Source organism: Pinus tabuliformis, chromosome 9 (assembly GCF_031772625.1).
Source record: "Pinus tabuliformis cultivar Carrire ecotype Pingquan chromosome 9, CPIR1, whole genome shotgun sequence".
Taxonomy (NCBI): Eukaryota; Viridiplantae; Streptophyta; class Pinopsida; order Pinales; family Pinaceae; genus Pinus; species Pinus tabuliformis.
In genome coordinates, this window is record NC_142307.1 from 1,036,270,154 (window position 1) to 1,036,284,925 (window position 14,772).

The window sequence follows — 14,772 nt, forward strand, 5'->3', positions numbered from 1 at the left end:
CTTCTTACTCCCTGAGCGCTTCAATCTTCACCATTGATCTGGCTCCTTCAGATCCAATGAATATCACTTCGTATCACGCGCCAACTAGCCCAGATGATCTCCACCATCGATCTGTCCTGTTCGATCCAATGGTTATCACACAATCTTGCGTGAATTATTTCTTGACCGATATTAGGTTGAGAGCGCGCGAGAAAATTGATTTGCCGTGCTATGCATCGACCGCTAAGGTTAATCGCACGACTTGGAAAAATACCATTTACCATTTCTTAAGCGTGCGAGATACCACTTACCAGTTGGGAATACTGCCCACATGCTAAATACATAACATTAAGAAACACGGTTTAATAGAGGTTTAGCTTAATCTCAGGATAAATCCTTAACGCTAATTGACAGTGATTAACAATAAAACACATAAACAGAAATTAATACCCAATTAGGGTCCAGAGCCTTGATACACAGATTGCAATGAAATTCTGCTCCAGGACAGTGCGAACACACCAAACTTCACCAATTTATTCAATAAAATAGAAATTACAGAGTCTTGGCCCTTTCAGCTAGATTACAACAATTTGTTTGACCTCTGTCTCACTCTCCAATCCCATCTCTCTCTCTCAATTTCTCGCTTCTCACTCTCCTATTCCATTTCAATCTATCATTACATTTTTTCCCTTTCTTTTATGGATCGAATCCTATCCTAACAACATTGACAACTCAATCTCTATTTTTATCAGCTCAACTATTAAATCCCTATTCCCAAGCTCTGATACACAACTATTCTAACAACTTATATCATGTTCTAAAAATAATACAATAATCCAATTATTATAATAATTGAGATAAAGATCAATTCGAGAGATCCAACCCTCTACTAAAACTGATTTTGACCACTCAGGTCAATGAAATTCATCTCATGTTAGCCACAACAAGTGAACATACAATCACATTACTAACTAAGTCTGGATGCTCCTGCATCACAAAGTCATTAGGGGCCAGGGACTAGCAAATCTCATGGTCAAGGGTAATGAGAAATCCTTGAGATTATATGATGAAATGTGTATTATGGTAAATTCCATTACTTAAGAGTTGGAGAACATGAATTGGTATCAAGATATGATTATCATCTCGAACATTAGATTAGTCCTAGGAAATTTCTTAAGCATAAGAGAATATATTTGAGGTAGAATTCCTCCAAGTATTTTTTCATTGACCAAGGTTTAGGATGGATAAATATGGATGGATCGATATTATAATGTGTTAGTTTAGAGGAATCCTAAACTCTTATCAAATATTTTCATCAAGGCTTATGTAGGGGACGTCACACAACTAATACTACCTTGCAGAAGATTCATAGGGGTGGCTACTATTGCCCATCCATTTTAATTGATGTTGATATGTTTGTTAGAGAATGTCAACCATATCAATTCTTTATGGGAAAACAAAATTTGGTCGCTTCCTCTTTATAACCAATGGTGGTAAAGGCACCGTTTCAACATCGAGGTCTTAATTGCATTGGTGAATTTAAATAAAAGTAAAGAAGTGGCCCCAAATGGATCTTAAATACCACCAATTATTTTCACTAGGTGGATATAATTCATACCTACCAAGAAGGCCACTAATGATGTTGTTATTAATATCCTAGAAGAAAAAAATCATAACTAGCTTTGATGTTTCTCTCACAATCACTACTAACAATGCCAAAGCATTTAGTTCTTTGAATATTTCATCAATTTTCTTGGAATGGCATTATCTTGTCTCAATTTTCTAATTATTACCCTCAAGGTAATGGTGTTGTTGAATCCAATTATAGGGTTGCGCAAAATATTGCATGCATTACATCCAAAGTGGTTAGCATAGTGAGACAAAGAATATCTAGATATTAAAATTTTGAGATCATGAAGGGTAATAGAAATTAGGCACAAGGGAAAGATGACATGGTAGTCAAGATGATGTTGTGGCAATTCCCTAGATTGTTGAAGTTTAAATCCATACAATCCACCTAATAGTTATTGAAAATTAAATTAAAATTTCAGAAGTCCTATTCCAACATAAATTGTCTATCAGTGTAATTAGATGAGCGGTATGGATTTAACTCCACAAAATATTCTGAAACATTCTTAATAATAATCACATATCAATTATTATGATTTATCTCCAAAGTAGTGATACTTTTTCTATTGTTTTAATTAAATTAACTAATTAAAGGGGAAAATGTCATATGAAAATGAGTTATGATTTTTTAGGCATGTAGTAAACCATGGTGTTGTAACAAAGCCTGATTACAGATTAACAATCTTCATGGTACAGTTGAGTGAATCTTCATGGTTAAAATTCTTGTTAATAACAATTTAAAATAAAGTTATATTTTTTTAATTAGGAATATGAGATGTATCCTGAGATAAATGTTTTGATGTCTATTAGTGTTTACCAACCATTTAATTTATATGTCTTCCCTAGTATACCCTAATTGACATTGAAATAATAGCATTGAAATATTTTGTTTTTAGTTGTTTTATATAGTATATAGATAATTGGCATTGAAGCGTTTTATTCAAAATGGATATATATATATATATATATATATATATATATATATATATATATATATATATATATATATATATATATGGTTGTTTTTGCATTGAGATATCAAATATTTATAACATATATGCCAAAATAGGCATAGTAAAGCATGGAGTCAAAAAATAACAAAGTTAACTTCAATCGATTGTTGAAGATTAGAAAATGCTAAAATATTTTTTTGCCCCACCATGAGGAAACCCACAAGATAGAAACAAAATGGACAAACTTTGGTGATTGCATAGTCTAAGGCAAAAAGAAAAGTAAACGAAACAGAGACTAAAAGAGAATCATATATCAATAATTGATAGTCCTAGGGTCAAATCTAGAAGAGAATTAGCGAAACTTAACATGAGGATGAAGGTGAAAATCGAGGTTAATGGTTTGTTCATCAACCTAGCATGGCAGAGAAATTGGAGAACAAGGTGGAAAACCCATCTCAAGCCTAACTAATTGTCCTTCCACAACTAACATAATATCTCTAAGCTCATCAAACTTGTGCATGAGATTGACTTAGGACCATATCCTATCAACTAAATTTTTTCCTAATAGTAGTTTTACATTCCAGTACAAATCAATTGTATGAAAATAGTGATTTCAATGGCCTTGTGAATTACTTGTGTCTGGAACCCAAGATAAAATGGAAGCCACGCCATTTGAATCCAATGTGACCTATCTTCCATGATGGATTTCTTCCTCCACGAGATAGATTTCCTCCTAAATGTCCGGAGGCATGCTAGCGTAGAAGTTATTGGTTGAAGACTCTTCTTGTAAGCATGACTTAGATCCTGCATAAGTGCCACAACTGTTACTGCCATGCTAAAAACAAGCTCATTGACAAGTCATGGCTATTGAAGGTAGCAAGACATCTAAGGGACCAATATAGGGGTGGGAGGGGAGTTGCATAAAATGTCCATGAAAGAGAGAGACCATGATAACTTGTCAGGCACATTGCATTGATAATGTGCTTAAGACTAAGCCTTCTCCATCAAAAGATGTTAATAGGGGAGAGGAGATCTCAGTGAAAGAGATAAGAGGAAACCCACCTAAGAAACCACATGAGAGTCCAACTGCATGGAAGCCAATGGAAGCAACACGAGTAGATGACAGAGGATGAGACAAAGCTTGAGCTAGAATCCGAGGACAAGGAACACACTTAAGCAACCTTGATTCACACAGACACGTATACAATAATCATTCCATGGGGGCTTGTCCTCCCTACATTGACGGTGAAGTCTCATAAATGTGCCTTAAGGTGGTGGCACACATAGAGGGTGGAAACAAGAGGGCACGTTAAATCCTAGGTGCATTGAATTGCATATATATATATATATATATATATATATATATATATATATATATATATATATAGATATATTAATTAGTATAGCTCTACATAAAAATTATCTTTCTAAACTAAAATAATTACATATCTTTCTCACACTTTATATATATATATATATATATATATATATATATATATATATATATGTATGTATGTATGTATGTATGTATGTATGTATGTATGTATGTATGTATGTATGTATGTATGTATGTATTATTATCTCAATTACTTTATCTTGTTCTACATAAAATTCATATAGAAATGTTGTAAAATTTTGTGTAATGATGTAATGTAATGTAATTTTATGTTCACTCAGTTAAATTATTAAAATTAAAATTAAATGTTTAGCACATAGACTAGTTAAGATAGGTTTGAGTTGGTCATTTGATGGGATTACTAATAGTGGTTTAGAAGCCCATGGTATTTGTTTGAGGTATTTGTTATGATGAAGCATATTTAAACACTTGAGTAAATCCATTATGGAATGCAAGTGTACTAGCTTAGAATGTAAGTGTACTAGCTTAGATCCATATTATATGGATTTAAGATGGATCTAAGTTAGTATTATTATTATTATTATTTTTTTTCCTGAATTGGTCTACTTCTATATTGATACAAAATATGCTTACAGCGAGGCAAAGGCCTCGAGAGTTCTAGCCCATGAAACGACATACTTACAAAAAACGTTTGACAAACTGACCCGAGGACTTACATAAAGACTAGCTTCAGGACTTGGAATAACTAAAATCCATAACGAAAGACTTAGTGCCCGGACAGTGACCAAAATCTGACTTGTAAACCACCTAAGCCAAGACAGTAACCAACAGACAGGGAAATGCTGCCCACACAGGGGAAACCGGCCCTCAAAAAGTTGGAAAAACCTGATACTGGGAGCTACAAACATAAGATGACCTTGTATCCTGAGAGCATTGAACGACCGCTTTCATCATTTGAACAAAACCAAAAAAATGCAAACCTGTTCAGTCTTCATGCTGTGTTGGAGGCTGCTCTTCAACAATGCGGCACCCATAATGATCTGGTTCTTCAAAATCCGCGGATTGGCCCTCTTTTCTTGCAAGTTCTTCTACTACAGGAGTGCTCGGGCCAACAAGAGTGCGCGAATCCTGAATAGCAAAGCCCCCAATGTCCCGTCTCTGCGAAGTCACATTCGTCGAGGGAACATTCTGGTTTTCCATCCACTGGTGCTGAGGAACTCCTGAACCGACTATCTCCGAACCCCCAGCATGCTCACTCAGTTCTACAGTGACTGATACAATGAAGGACGAATTTCCAAGACTACAAGGGAGGCAGAAGCGAGCCGTGTGCGTACTGGAGTGATGAGAGCTCACCTTTGACATAAACTGCCTCCTTCCTCTGCCTCGACCACTTCTAGTCGTAGGATAGCAGTAAAAGTTGAAATCCGAAGCCTCAGATGAAGGGTCCGAGGTTGTTGAGGACGCCTGGCGGAGGACCCAGCCATGAGAGTTGCCTCTTCTGCAACCCATTCTAGTGCGCTCTTTGGGCATGTTGAATTGAGTTAGGGAAGCAGAACAAACAGTCAAAGAGAGGAATGCGCAGTGGTGATAGAGGAGAATGCTAAACGGATAAATTGGAGCATGAAAGCCTGGAAGAGTGTTAGCTCCTCGAACTAGAGCCAGACAGTGCCCTGAAATATCTCTGGAACAAGAAGCGTTAACCTTGCTATGCCATCATGAGCAAATGGGGAGAGTAAAAATGAGAACCGTGCCGAGCACCATTGCAGCTAAGCTATCAAACTGGCGTGCCTGAGAGAGCTGCATTAATGCAACAATAAAGATAATTGTATGAACCATTAACTCTTGTGTCTTGCAGTTCCATCTGGCTGCAGTAAGCGGCCACGCACCCACTCGCCAAGTCATCTTCTTACTACACTCCAGATTGTTCACCCACATCCGGGAGAGAGAAATCCTTTTGCACCAGAGAAGTGCACTCTTTTTTGAGGTGTTCATCATTTGAATCACATAGAGGACCTGAGAAGAATAGGAGCGGCTGATTGACCCCCTGATTAGCCAATTTGTCTGCTACCCTGTTAGTTGTACACCTTATATGCTTGAAAGTAATGTTGCTGGTTGTCCTGAGCCATTCTTCAATCTGTTCCAGTCTACTGAGAAGCCTCCAGCTTGAGGCAATCTTAGCTGCTGATGTGCCTGATTGAATCCTTGTGGCAGCTGCTATTAAAATTTGAGAATCCCCTTCTACCTCCAGAGGGAAAAAGTTTTCCTGTTCTGCTATGCGTATGCCTTTCCATAAACCCTCCAGTTCTACTGCGTTGTTAGTATCTTTGCCAATTGACCCATGATATATGTGTAATACTGTGCCTACTTCATTTCTGAAGACACCGCCATAGCCTGCCGGCCCGGGATTACCCTTGGCAGCCCCATCGAAATTTAATTTGTAAGAGTGGGAAGCCGGAGGGGACCAAGTGTGGGGAGAAGTGATGCTGATTGGGGAATTATTCTTGTCTTGAGCTAAAAATGTGAGGTTCAAATTCCATTCTTTCAGGATGAGGTGTTCCTGAGGAGATTCTGGCAGGTCCGAGTCTTGCCAATGTTTTAGAGCAAGAGTTTCTTGCAGATTATGTTTGAGAAGTATCCATAGAGCGTCTGGAGGCTTGCTAAGGTTATTGAAAATTCTATTATTTCTCTCCTTCCATAGGATCCAGAAGACAAAGCCCGGGAGAAGGCTCCAAAGGGAATTTAGAAGAAGGCTTTGAAAAGGATGCCGAGGCCAGTTTCTGATGGTGTCTGTGATGTTGCCCACACGTCTACCCGATCTTCTATTGCACTGCTCAGTTTTTTCCCATAATTGTACTGCTAAAGGACATGTATCCAGGAGATGCGAGATGGTTTCTGAGTTAAGATTACAGTTTGGGCATCTGGATGGACCAATAAATCCTCGCTTTTGAAGATTGTCCCATGTAAGGATGCGCTGCTTGCTCAAAAGCCATAGAAAAGTGGAAACCTTAGGCCAGATGCTTGGTTGCCATACCTGATCCCAAAGCTGGTCCTTTGCAGCTTGCATGGGTTGATAGAGAAGCTGGTATGCTTCCTTGGTTGTAAACATTCCTTTTTGTGTGTGTCGCCATCACAGTTTGTCCTTTTGATCTGAGTGTTTGATTTTCCATAATTTTAGCTCCTGATCAATCTCTTCGTAGATTTCCCCTTGCCAGTCAATCTGCCAAGTGCTTACTGGTCTCCAAAGTTGAAAATCATTAGGGGATTGCTGCTGCTAGTACTGATGAACATGGATTTGGTTAGCTTGCTGCATGTAAGCTTGCCATTTAGGTTTACAAAAGAGAGAGGCTAATTTTGGGAGTTGTTGCCATGAATCCTCCCAAAATCTAGCTGTGGTGCCCGAATGGATCTCCCAAAAACTGTGCGCTTGGATAAAAGCACTATGTTGCTTAGCAGCATTCTAGATCAACGAGCCTGGAGTTGATGTACTGATTCTGATGAGTTCTTCTAAATGACTACCTGGCACGTACTTGGCTTGCCATAGACGTGCCCAAGGTGTATATGGTTTGGAAATCCAATTCCACCAGATACGGGCTCCCATTATGTTATTGTTGTGAAGGGGATCCCTCAAGCCTAGCCCACCATCTGATCTTGGTTGACAGACCTTAGTCCATTTGACAAGAGCCCATTTCCTGTTGAGTCCTGAGGAACCCCAGAGGAAGTTTCTTTGGAGATTGCAGATGTTCTTAAGGACCCATTTAGGAGCAGCTAAAATGGAAAAAAGATAGAGAGGCATAGCTTGAAGAACAAATTTGAGTAGGATGAGCCTACCATCAATATTAAGCGAGCGGAAGGTCTAGGAGGAGAGCCTTAGTTCAAGTTTGTCGAGGAGGGTTCTCCAGGTGGCGTGCTTAATGGTTGTGTCCAACAGTGGAGCTCCCAGATAATTCGAAGGAAGCACTGCTATGGGAAAGCCCAGTATCCTGGCAATGTTCCTCTGAGTCACAGATGGGGTGTGAAAGAAGAAAAGCTGAGATTTGGCAGCATTGATGGAGGTTCCCGAGGCTTCAGAGAAGATATTGAGCAGGGCCTTGAAGGCGGAGGCTTCTTGAACAGATGGGTGGCCGAAAAGCATAGTGTCATCAACAAACTATTGGTGGGAAGTGGGGGGAAGACCATGAAGAGAAATGCCCTTAAGGGTGTGGGAGGAAATGGAAAAATGAAGAAGGCGACTGAGACCTTCTGCCATGAGAACAAAGAGGAAAGGGGAAAGAGGATCACCCTGTCGAATGCCTCTGGAAGGACGAAAGGGTGCAGAGGGTGAGCCATTTAGCAGGATTGAGAAGCTGGGAGATGAGATGAGACTCATAATCCAACGGGTCCAAGTAGCACTGAAGCCAAATGCCAATAACATCTGATGGATATAGTTCCAGCTGAGTTTATCAAAAGCTTTGGAAAGATCTAGCTTGAGAATCATACCTGGCTTTTTTAGAAGCTTGAGAGAGTTGATCACTTCGTTTGAGAGAATGATACCGTCCATTATCTGGCGCCCTTCTACATATCCGGTTTGCTCTGGCGAGATGAGGAGAGGGAGAAGTGGTTTGAGCTTGTTCGCCAAGACTTTGGAAATGAGTTTGTAAATAACATTACACAATGCTATGGGCCTGTATTTGTCTGGCGTGTTGGGTTCATCTGTTTTGGGTATTAGCGCTATGAAGGTCGAATTTAGGGAAGGAAGGATCCAGTGCATGGATCTTGATTCCTCCACTATCTCCCATACCTCTGTTTCTATAAGCTCCCAAAACGCATGAAAGAAGTTGGTTGTGAAGCCATCAGGTCCCGATGCTTTACCATCTTTGAATTGGGCCATAGCTTCCTCCACTTCCTGCATGGAGATGGGCTGGAGCAACATGTTATTGTGGTTCTCCGTGATGATTTTAGGAATATGCCATGTTAGTGATCGAATGGCTTGATCCCTGCATCCTGGTGGCTCTTGAAGAATATCCTGAAAGTACTTTTTGAATTCCTGTTCCACTTCTTCATGCACTTCTAATCTGTCCCCTTGTAGATTATTAATGAAGGCAATATTATTATGCATTCTCCTTTGAATAGTAGATCTGTGAATTTTTTTTGTATTTTTCTCCCCTTCCTTAAGCCATCTGATTATAGAATTTTGTCGCCACAAAATTTCTTCTTGCTTCCTTCGTGCTTCGATCTCGGTTGAAAGGGTCTGCTCCTGTTGTTCACAATCTGCCGTTCTTCCCTCTAAAATGATACTCTATTGTAGTGAATTCATCTGCTGCTCCAACTTTTTTTAGTGTTCGAAGATGTTGCCAAATTGGGTCCGATTCCATGATTTGAGAACATGCTTGAGGTACTTTAATTTTTGTTGGAACTGGAACATCTTGGCTCCTTTGGGGGGAATGAAGGACTTCCAAGCCTCCTTAACAACTGCTTTGAAGTTGGGATGAGAGAACCAAAAGGCTTCAAAGCGAAAGGGTCTATTGCTCTTTATGCCTGGATGCGACCATTGTAGCATTATGGGCCAGTGATCCGAGCCCGCATGAGGCATAATGGAGGCATGAAAGTTCCCTACTAAGTGTATAGCATTGTCTGATATGAGAAAGTGGTCCAACCTGGAGGCTATATGCTGTGATCCCCTCCTTTTGTTGGTCCAGGTATACATACCATTTGAAGTATGGAGGTCCATTAACTGATTGTTGTGAATAAATTCTTTGAAGCCTATGCTGTCCCCTTCTAGCTTCGATCTGCCCCATGTTTTTTCCTTTAATGTTGTTATTATATTGAAATCATCGCCACCAAGCCATAGGGGAAACTGTCTATTCGAATTGAGAGCTATGAGTGTGTCCAGTAGATTCAATTTTTTTTGTGAATATTGTGGAAAATATACATTAGAAAGATGGCCATGGATATTAGTCCCAATGAGATGAAATGTTGACTGAATGAAGAAGTGTGAGGCATGAAAGTCTTGAAGGGAAAGTACCTATGAGTTCCACAAGATTGCCAACCCCCCTGAGGCTCCGGAAGCGTCCACTGAGACTGAGCGACATCCTATCCAAACCTTATTTAGAATCCTTTCCAGTACAGTGCTGTTACTTTTGGTTTCTTGAAGAAAGACGATTGAAGGCTTTTCTTGCTGAATCAAATTTTTTAACATGCTGTGTTTTGTGGGGCTGTTCAGCCCTCTCACATTCCATGAAATTAGCTTCATGGAGAACTATTGGGAAGGGCTTTGAAGAACTTTGTCAGCTTGGGGAATCTACCAGATTCCACCAGCATGTCTCCGATGATTATGGTCCTTTGCAGATCCGTTTTGCGCCCTCGTTTCTTCATATCTTTCAGGATTTTCTTGCCATCCCAAGGACTGCCGGCCTGAATACCTAGACTTTTGTTGTGCTGTGCTTTGGCTAGAACTCCTTCCAGCTTTTCAATCTCCTGGATGGGTATTTTATTAAATTCTTTCTGTCTACATGTTGTTTCCAATGTAAGAATGTCCAAACCTTCCAGATTTACGCTTTCTGTTTCCTCATCCATGTGTGTCAGAGTGTTCTGTTCTTCCTCGATTGTCTTTTGATGAATGCTGAGAGCAAGAGCTGCATCTAATTCCATAGCTGAGGACTGCATGGCATTTTCGAGCTCTGTCTTCTCAGAAGAGGTTGAGGCGGGGAAGCTGGTAAGAGTGGAGGCTAAGATCTGAGATGAGGGTTTTAGAGCCTGGGGGGGTGAGGAAGGAGAGGGATCTACGAGAGGGGTTACAGGGTGATCCTCTGAGGTATTTTAAGAGGTTAGAATTTCAAATCTGTTTTGAGTATTAGGTTTACTGGAGATGGCTTGGGGTGCTGGAGTTTTCTTGGCATGCCGTCTGTGATTAGGGACCTTTCTAAATCCTTCCCTATCTTTGCTGGGCTCATTACCTAGGGTTGTGGACTGGAGATCCAGAGGGCAATCCCTAAAAAGATGGCCATGTTCATGGCATTTTCTACAACAAATAGGGATATGCTCATAGTCTATTGTTTGGATCCATTCGAAATCATCATGAAATAGACTTACCGAGTCGAAGAGTTCTTTGGTCAAATGCATGAGTACACAGATCCTGGCGTAGGAGGTATATCTTCAGGATTTGGTTTCCTCAGCAGCTTTGATGAATACCCCCAGGCTGTCACCTATATCCTTTAATGTCTCCTCGTTCCAGTATTCCAATGGAAGAGAGTACATGCGTATCCATACTGGAGCCCAACTGAAGTCTTCTTTGTCTAGGTCAAACCTCTCTCTCCATTCTCGAAGGTACAGGCCTGGAGAGTTGAAAAAATACGGGCCTCCCTCGAAGATGCGAGATTTGTCCTCCAAACAGTTGAATGTAGCAGTAAAGAAGCCTTTGGGGCCAAGCTGCAGAGTGACTTGTCCTTTGGGCTTCCATTTGGATGCTATCCATCCATGCAAGGCCTTTTCAGTAGGCCAGAATCCAAGAAATTTGCCTATAAGCGCATGATCCTTCATGTATTGGATCTGGCTGTTGATTCTTTGACTGGGGAGATCTACTTTGATTCGTTCTGCAGTCTTCGGGATGCATGTTGCAGAAGACGCCTTTGGCTATGACGTTGAGGCCTTTTGGTCTGTGCCTTTTTCATTGACAGCTGCAGATCCTGCAGCGGAGTTCCCAGCGGCATCTATGATAGGTTCAGTGTCCTGATCAGTCCGTGGGGGAACGCCTGGATTGTTCAGAGAGTCTGCTTGGCCTGTTTTGTCAGAGGAGGTACTGGTGGGTGGAGGGTGGGATGAGCCCGCCCCTCCCAAGGGTGAAACCATGTTGAAGAACTCAGAAGGAGTGCTGAAACGGGGTCGCCGAATGCACCGAGGAGGTTGGTAATGGGATTAACGATCGAACCCTAGCGCTAGCAGCATGGACTTTCACCAGAGCTCAGAGCGATTCTTTCCTAAGTGGGATCTAAGTTAGTATTACTTAAAATGAACATATAAGTATTTTATACCAACCTAGATCCATCTTAACTCTGGATGTACCAATAGCCGAGAGGGATCAAATCTCTTTTCTCTCCAAAAGAGGTTTGCAAATCAAGAGATTTGATCCCTCTCAGAGCTTAATAGATCCAAAGTTAAGATGGATATTGGATAGTTTAATTTCCACCTTTAAATAGACTATATTAGACATGAATACCATGTGTTCTCAATACCATGGGACATTTTTATTTTTATTCCTATTTTATTTTTATAGGGTTATTTTTATTTTTAAAATTTTAAAATTTATTTTGACTAAGTTAAAATGTTTACATTACATTACATTAATATTTTTATTTTTATTTTATTGTAATTTGACTTAGTCAAAATTTTAAACATTACATTACAACATCTCTCTCACTTTGGGCTGGGGAGCACCTCTCGTCACAATGATTATAAATATACTTATTAATTTATGTTTTTTTATGATTGAGTTAAAATGTTTATGATACATTACAATATCTTCGTGATATTTTTCTTCTTTTAGATTTAATTTTCAAAATGCTATAAAAGAAAATTAAAATAAAATATTTTGATTTTGAAATAAGTTTGGGTTTTGAGGGATCTGATCTTGATGATAAACCATGGTATTGGCCCATTGTATCCTAACAAAGTCTATTTATAAGTTGATAATATCCATGGTAAAATAGGGTGAATATCCATGATTATAAATCTTGTTATATCGTAAGTATTAAATTTTTATGTGCTTATTAATTAAATTTAAATATTATTACATAATCATTATTTTACACCACTACATCTCCCTCATACATTTTTTCTTTTAGATTAAATTTAAAAATTATTATAAAATTAAATTAAAATAAAATATTTAAAAGATGTTGACATACAATCTTTCTTACATTACATCTAACTCGTACACATCTCCCTTTATACTCAAGTCTAGAGTGTTGTCAAGCAATGAGTTATGAGTGAAATATTTTTTATTATAATATCAACAACAAACCAAGTGAACACAATGAAAATGAAATTATAAATAATTTATAACTTAATTAAACTAACCAAATATACAATTTGTTTTAAGTAATATTTTATTTTAATTTTAAAAAAACTAGTGACACTCGCAAACAAAAAGAATTAAACTATCTTTCTTAAACCAATTTCTAAAATAGATCCCATGTCATTATAGCATCAAGAGATTGAATTCAATGATGGAAAGCGCAAAAAAAAAAAAGCTTCTCACAGCATTAACCAAGTTTCAATTCACAACTTTCTACACCTTCCGAGAAAGTCAAATGGCAAATGGCATCCAACAAAGTGAAAGTAGTTTCAATTCACAACTTTCTACACCTTCCGGGAAAGTCAAATGGCATCCAACAAAGTGAAAGTAATCTTTGTAGATGAATTCACAGGTGCCCTTGAGATGATAATTCTAGGCAAGACCATAAATGCAGATTTGGAATATACAATATTCTGTGATCACAAATATAAGACAACACAAAAAGAGTTAATATTAAAATTTATAAAACACTTTTACAAGGTTTTTAAATATAATGTTCCTTTTTCATTTGCCCCTCACAGAAATACATACAAATGGGCAATGTTTTTAAATATAATGGTCCTTTTTACAGAAATACATACAGATGGGCAAATAATAAGAAATGAGCACATAGTCTTTTGATATACATACGGGTTCCCATCAATACATATAAATGAGATCGATCTCATATGAAGAACGGAATCAAAGCCTTTCTGTGAGATGGAAAACCATCAAACTTCTTCACGTACCACGCTCTGGTTGATAAGCTTCAACCCAACAGATATAAAAAAATCATCATTACTGTGCAGAAGCCAAAAGCAGTTTGGGAGATGAAGGCGAGGCCAACGAAATCAATAATCTCAAAAAAATTAATATTAAATTGATCAATTACTATAATTTCAAAAAAATTAATGTAAATCACAATAAAAGAATTAATTTCTAAATAAAATTCATTTTTATTAATAAAAAAATTATAAAATATCACCTCAATCAAGGATATTAAAGCATCTTTCTTTGCTCACCTCTATTAACCCATTGGTTTTTCTCATTTTATTTGAATTAACCAATTATTTCACGCAAACTCCATGTAAATTTCATTATTCAATCTTGCCATGAGTGCACATTTACACTCCACCACAGGGATCTCATCTTATTCTAATAAACCCTTTTTATATAAAAAAAAATTCCCCTTATTATTATTGTTAATGATTATTATTATTATTAATGCTTTTTCTTTTAATAATAGGGTTTTTAATCTTTCTAAGTTTTAGTTTCATCTCTTGGTTTATAATCTTTTCAAGGGGTTGAATTTTGCTCTAGCCCCTCGAAATTTTTTAGTTGAGGAGCTCATTTTCTCTATTGAATCTGGAATTAAGGAATTGCCAGATCACATTAAAAATATCATTAAGCAAGATTGTTCCGTGATTCTGAGGAATGCTAAGCCACCTAAAAGAAATATTAGCAAGGCGGAGTTCGAAGCCCTAAAATCTTTAAACAATAACCCTGAGGTTGTTGTTTTTAACATTGATAAAGGAGGAGGGGTGATGATCTTGGACAAAGACGATTACAAGAATAAAATGTTAGATCACCTATGCAACAATGGAAGCTATAGAAAGCTTAATAAGAACCCCATTAAAAAGGTTTCAAAGGCTGTTGCAGAGGCTATTAAGTCTAATAATTCTGTAAGCTCAATTAGTCACAAGCTTATAGAAAGTAACCCTCTCATGCCTAGGATCTATAGGCTTTCTAAAATTCATAAGGAAAGGGCCCCTCTTAGACCTATTGTCAATACCATAGGTAGGCCTACTTATCTCCTAGCTAAGTAT

The 14,772-nt window shown here is 38.2% G+C and overlaps 1 protein-coding gene across 1 annotated transcript; it reads right to left on the minus strand.

Annotated features, from left to right (window-relative positions):
* Nucleotides 1-11,049: 11,049 nt before the first annotated feature.
* LOC149152226 (uncharacterized) lies at nucleotides 11,050-11,433 on the minus strand. The gene has a single exon (XM_089443424.1). The coding sequence runs from the start codon at nucleotides 11,431-11,433 to the stop codon at nucleotides 11,050-11,052; it is 384 nt and encodes a 127-aa protein (XP_089299550.1).
* Between the last annotated feature and the right edge of the window lie 3,339 nt (nucleotides 11,434-14,772).

Excerpts from the sequence above, each read along its gene's own strand:
- LOC149152226 (XM_089443424.1), bottom strand. The coding sequence starts at position 11,433 with ATGAAGGATCATGCGCTTATAGGCAAATTTCTTGGATTCTGGCCTACT.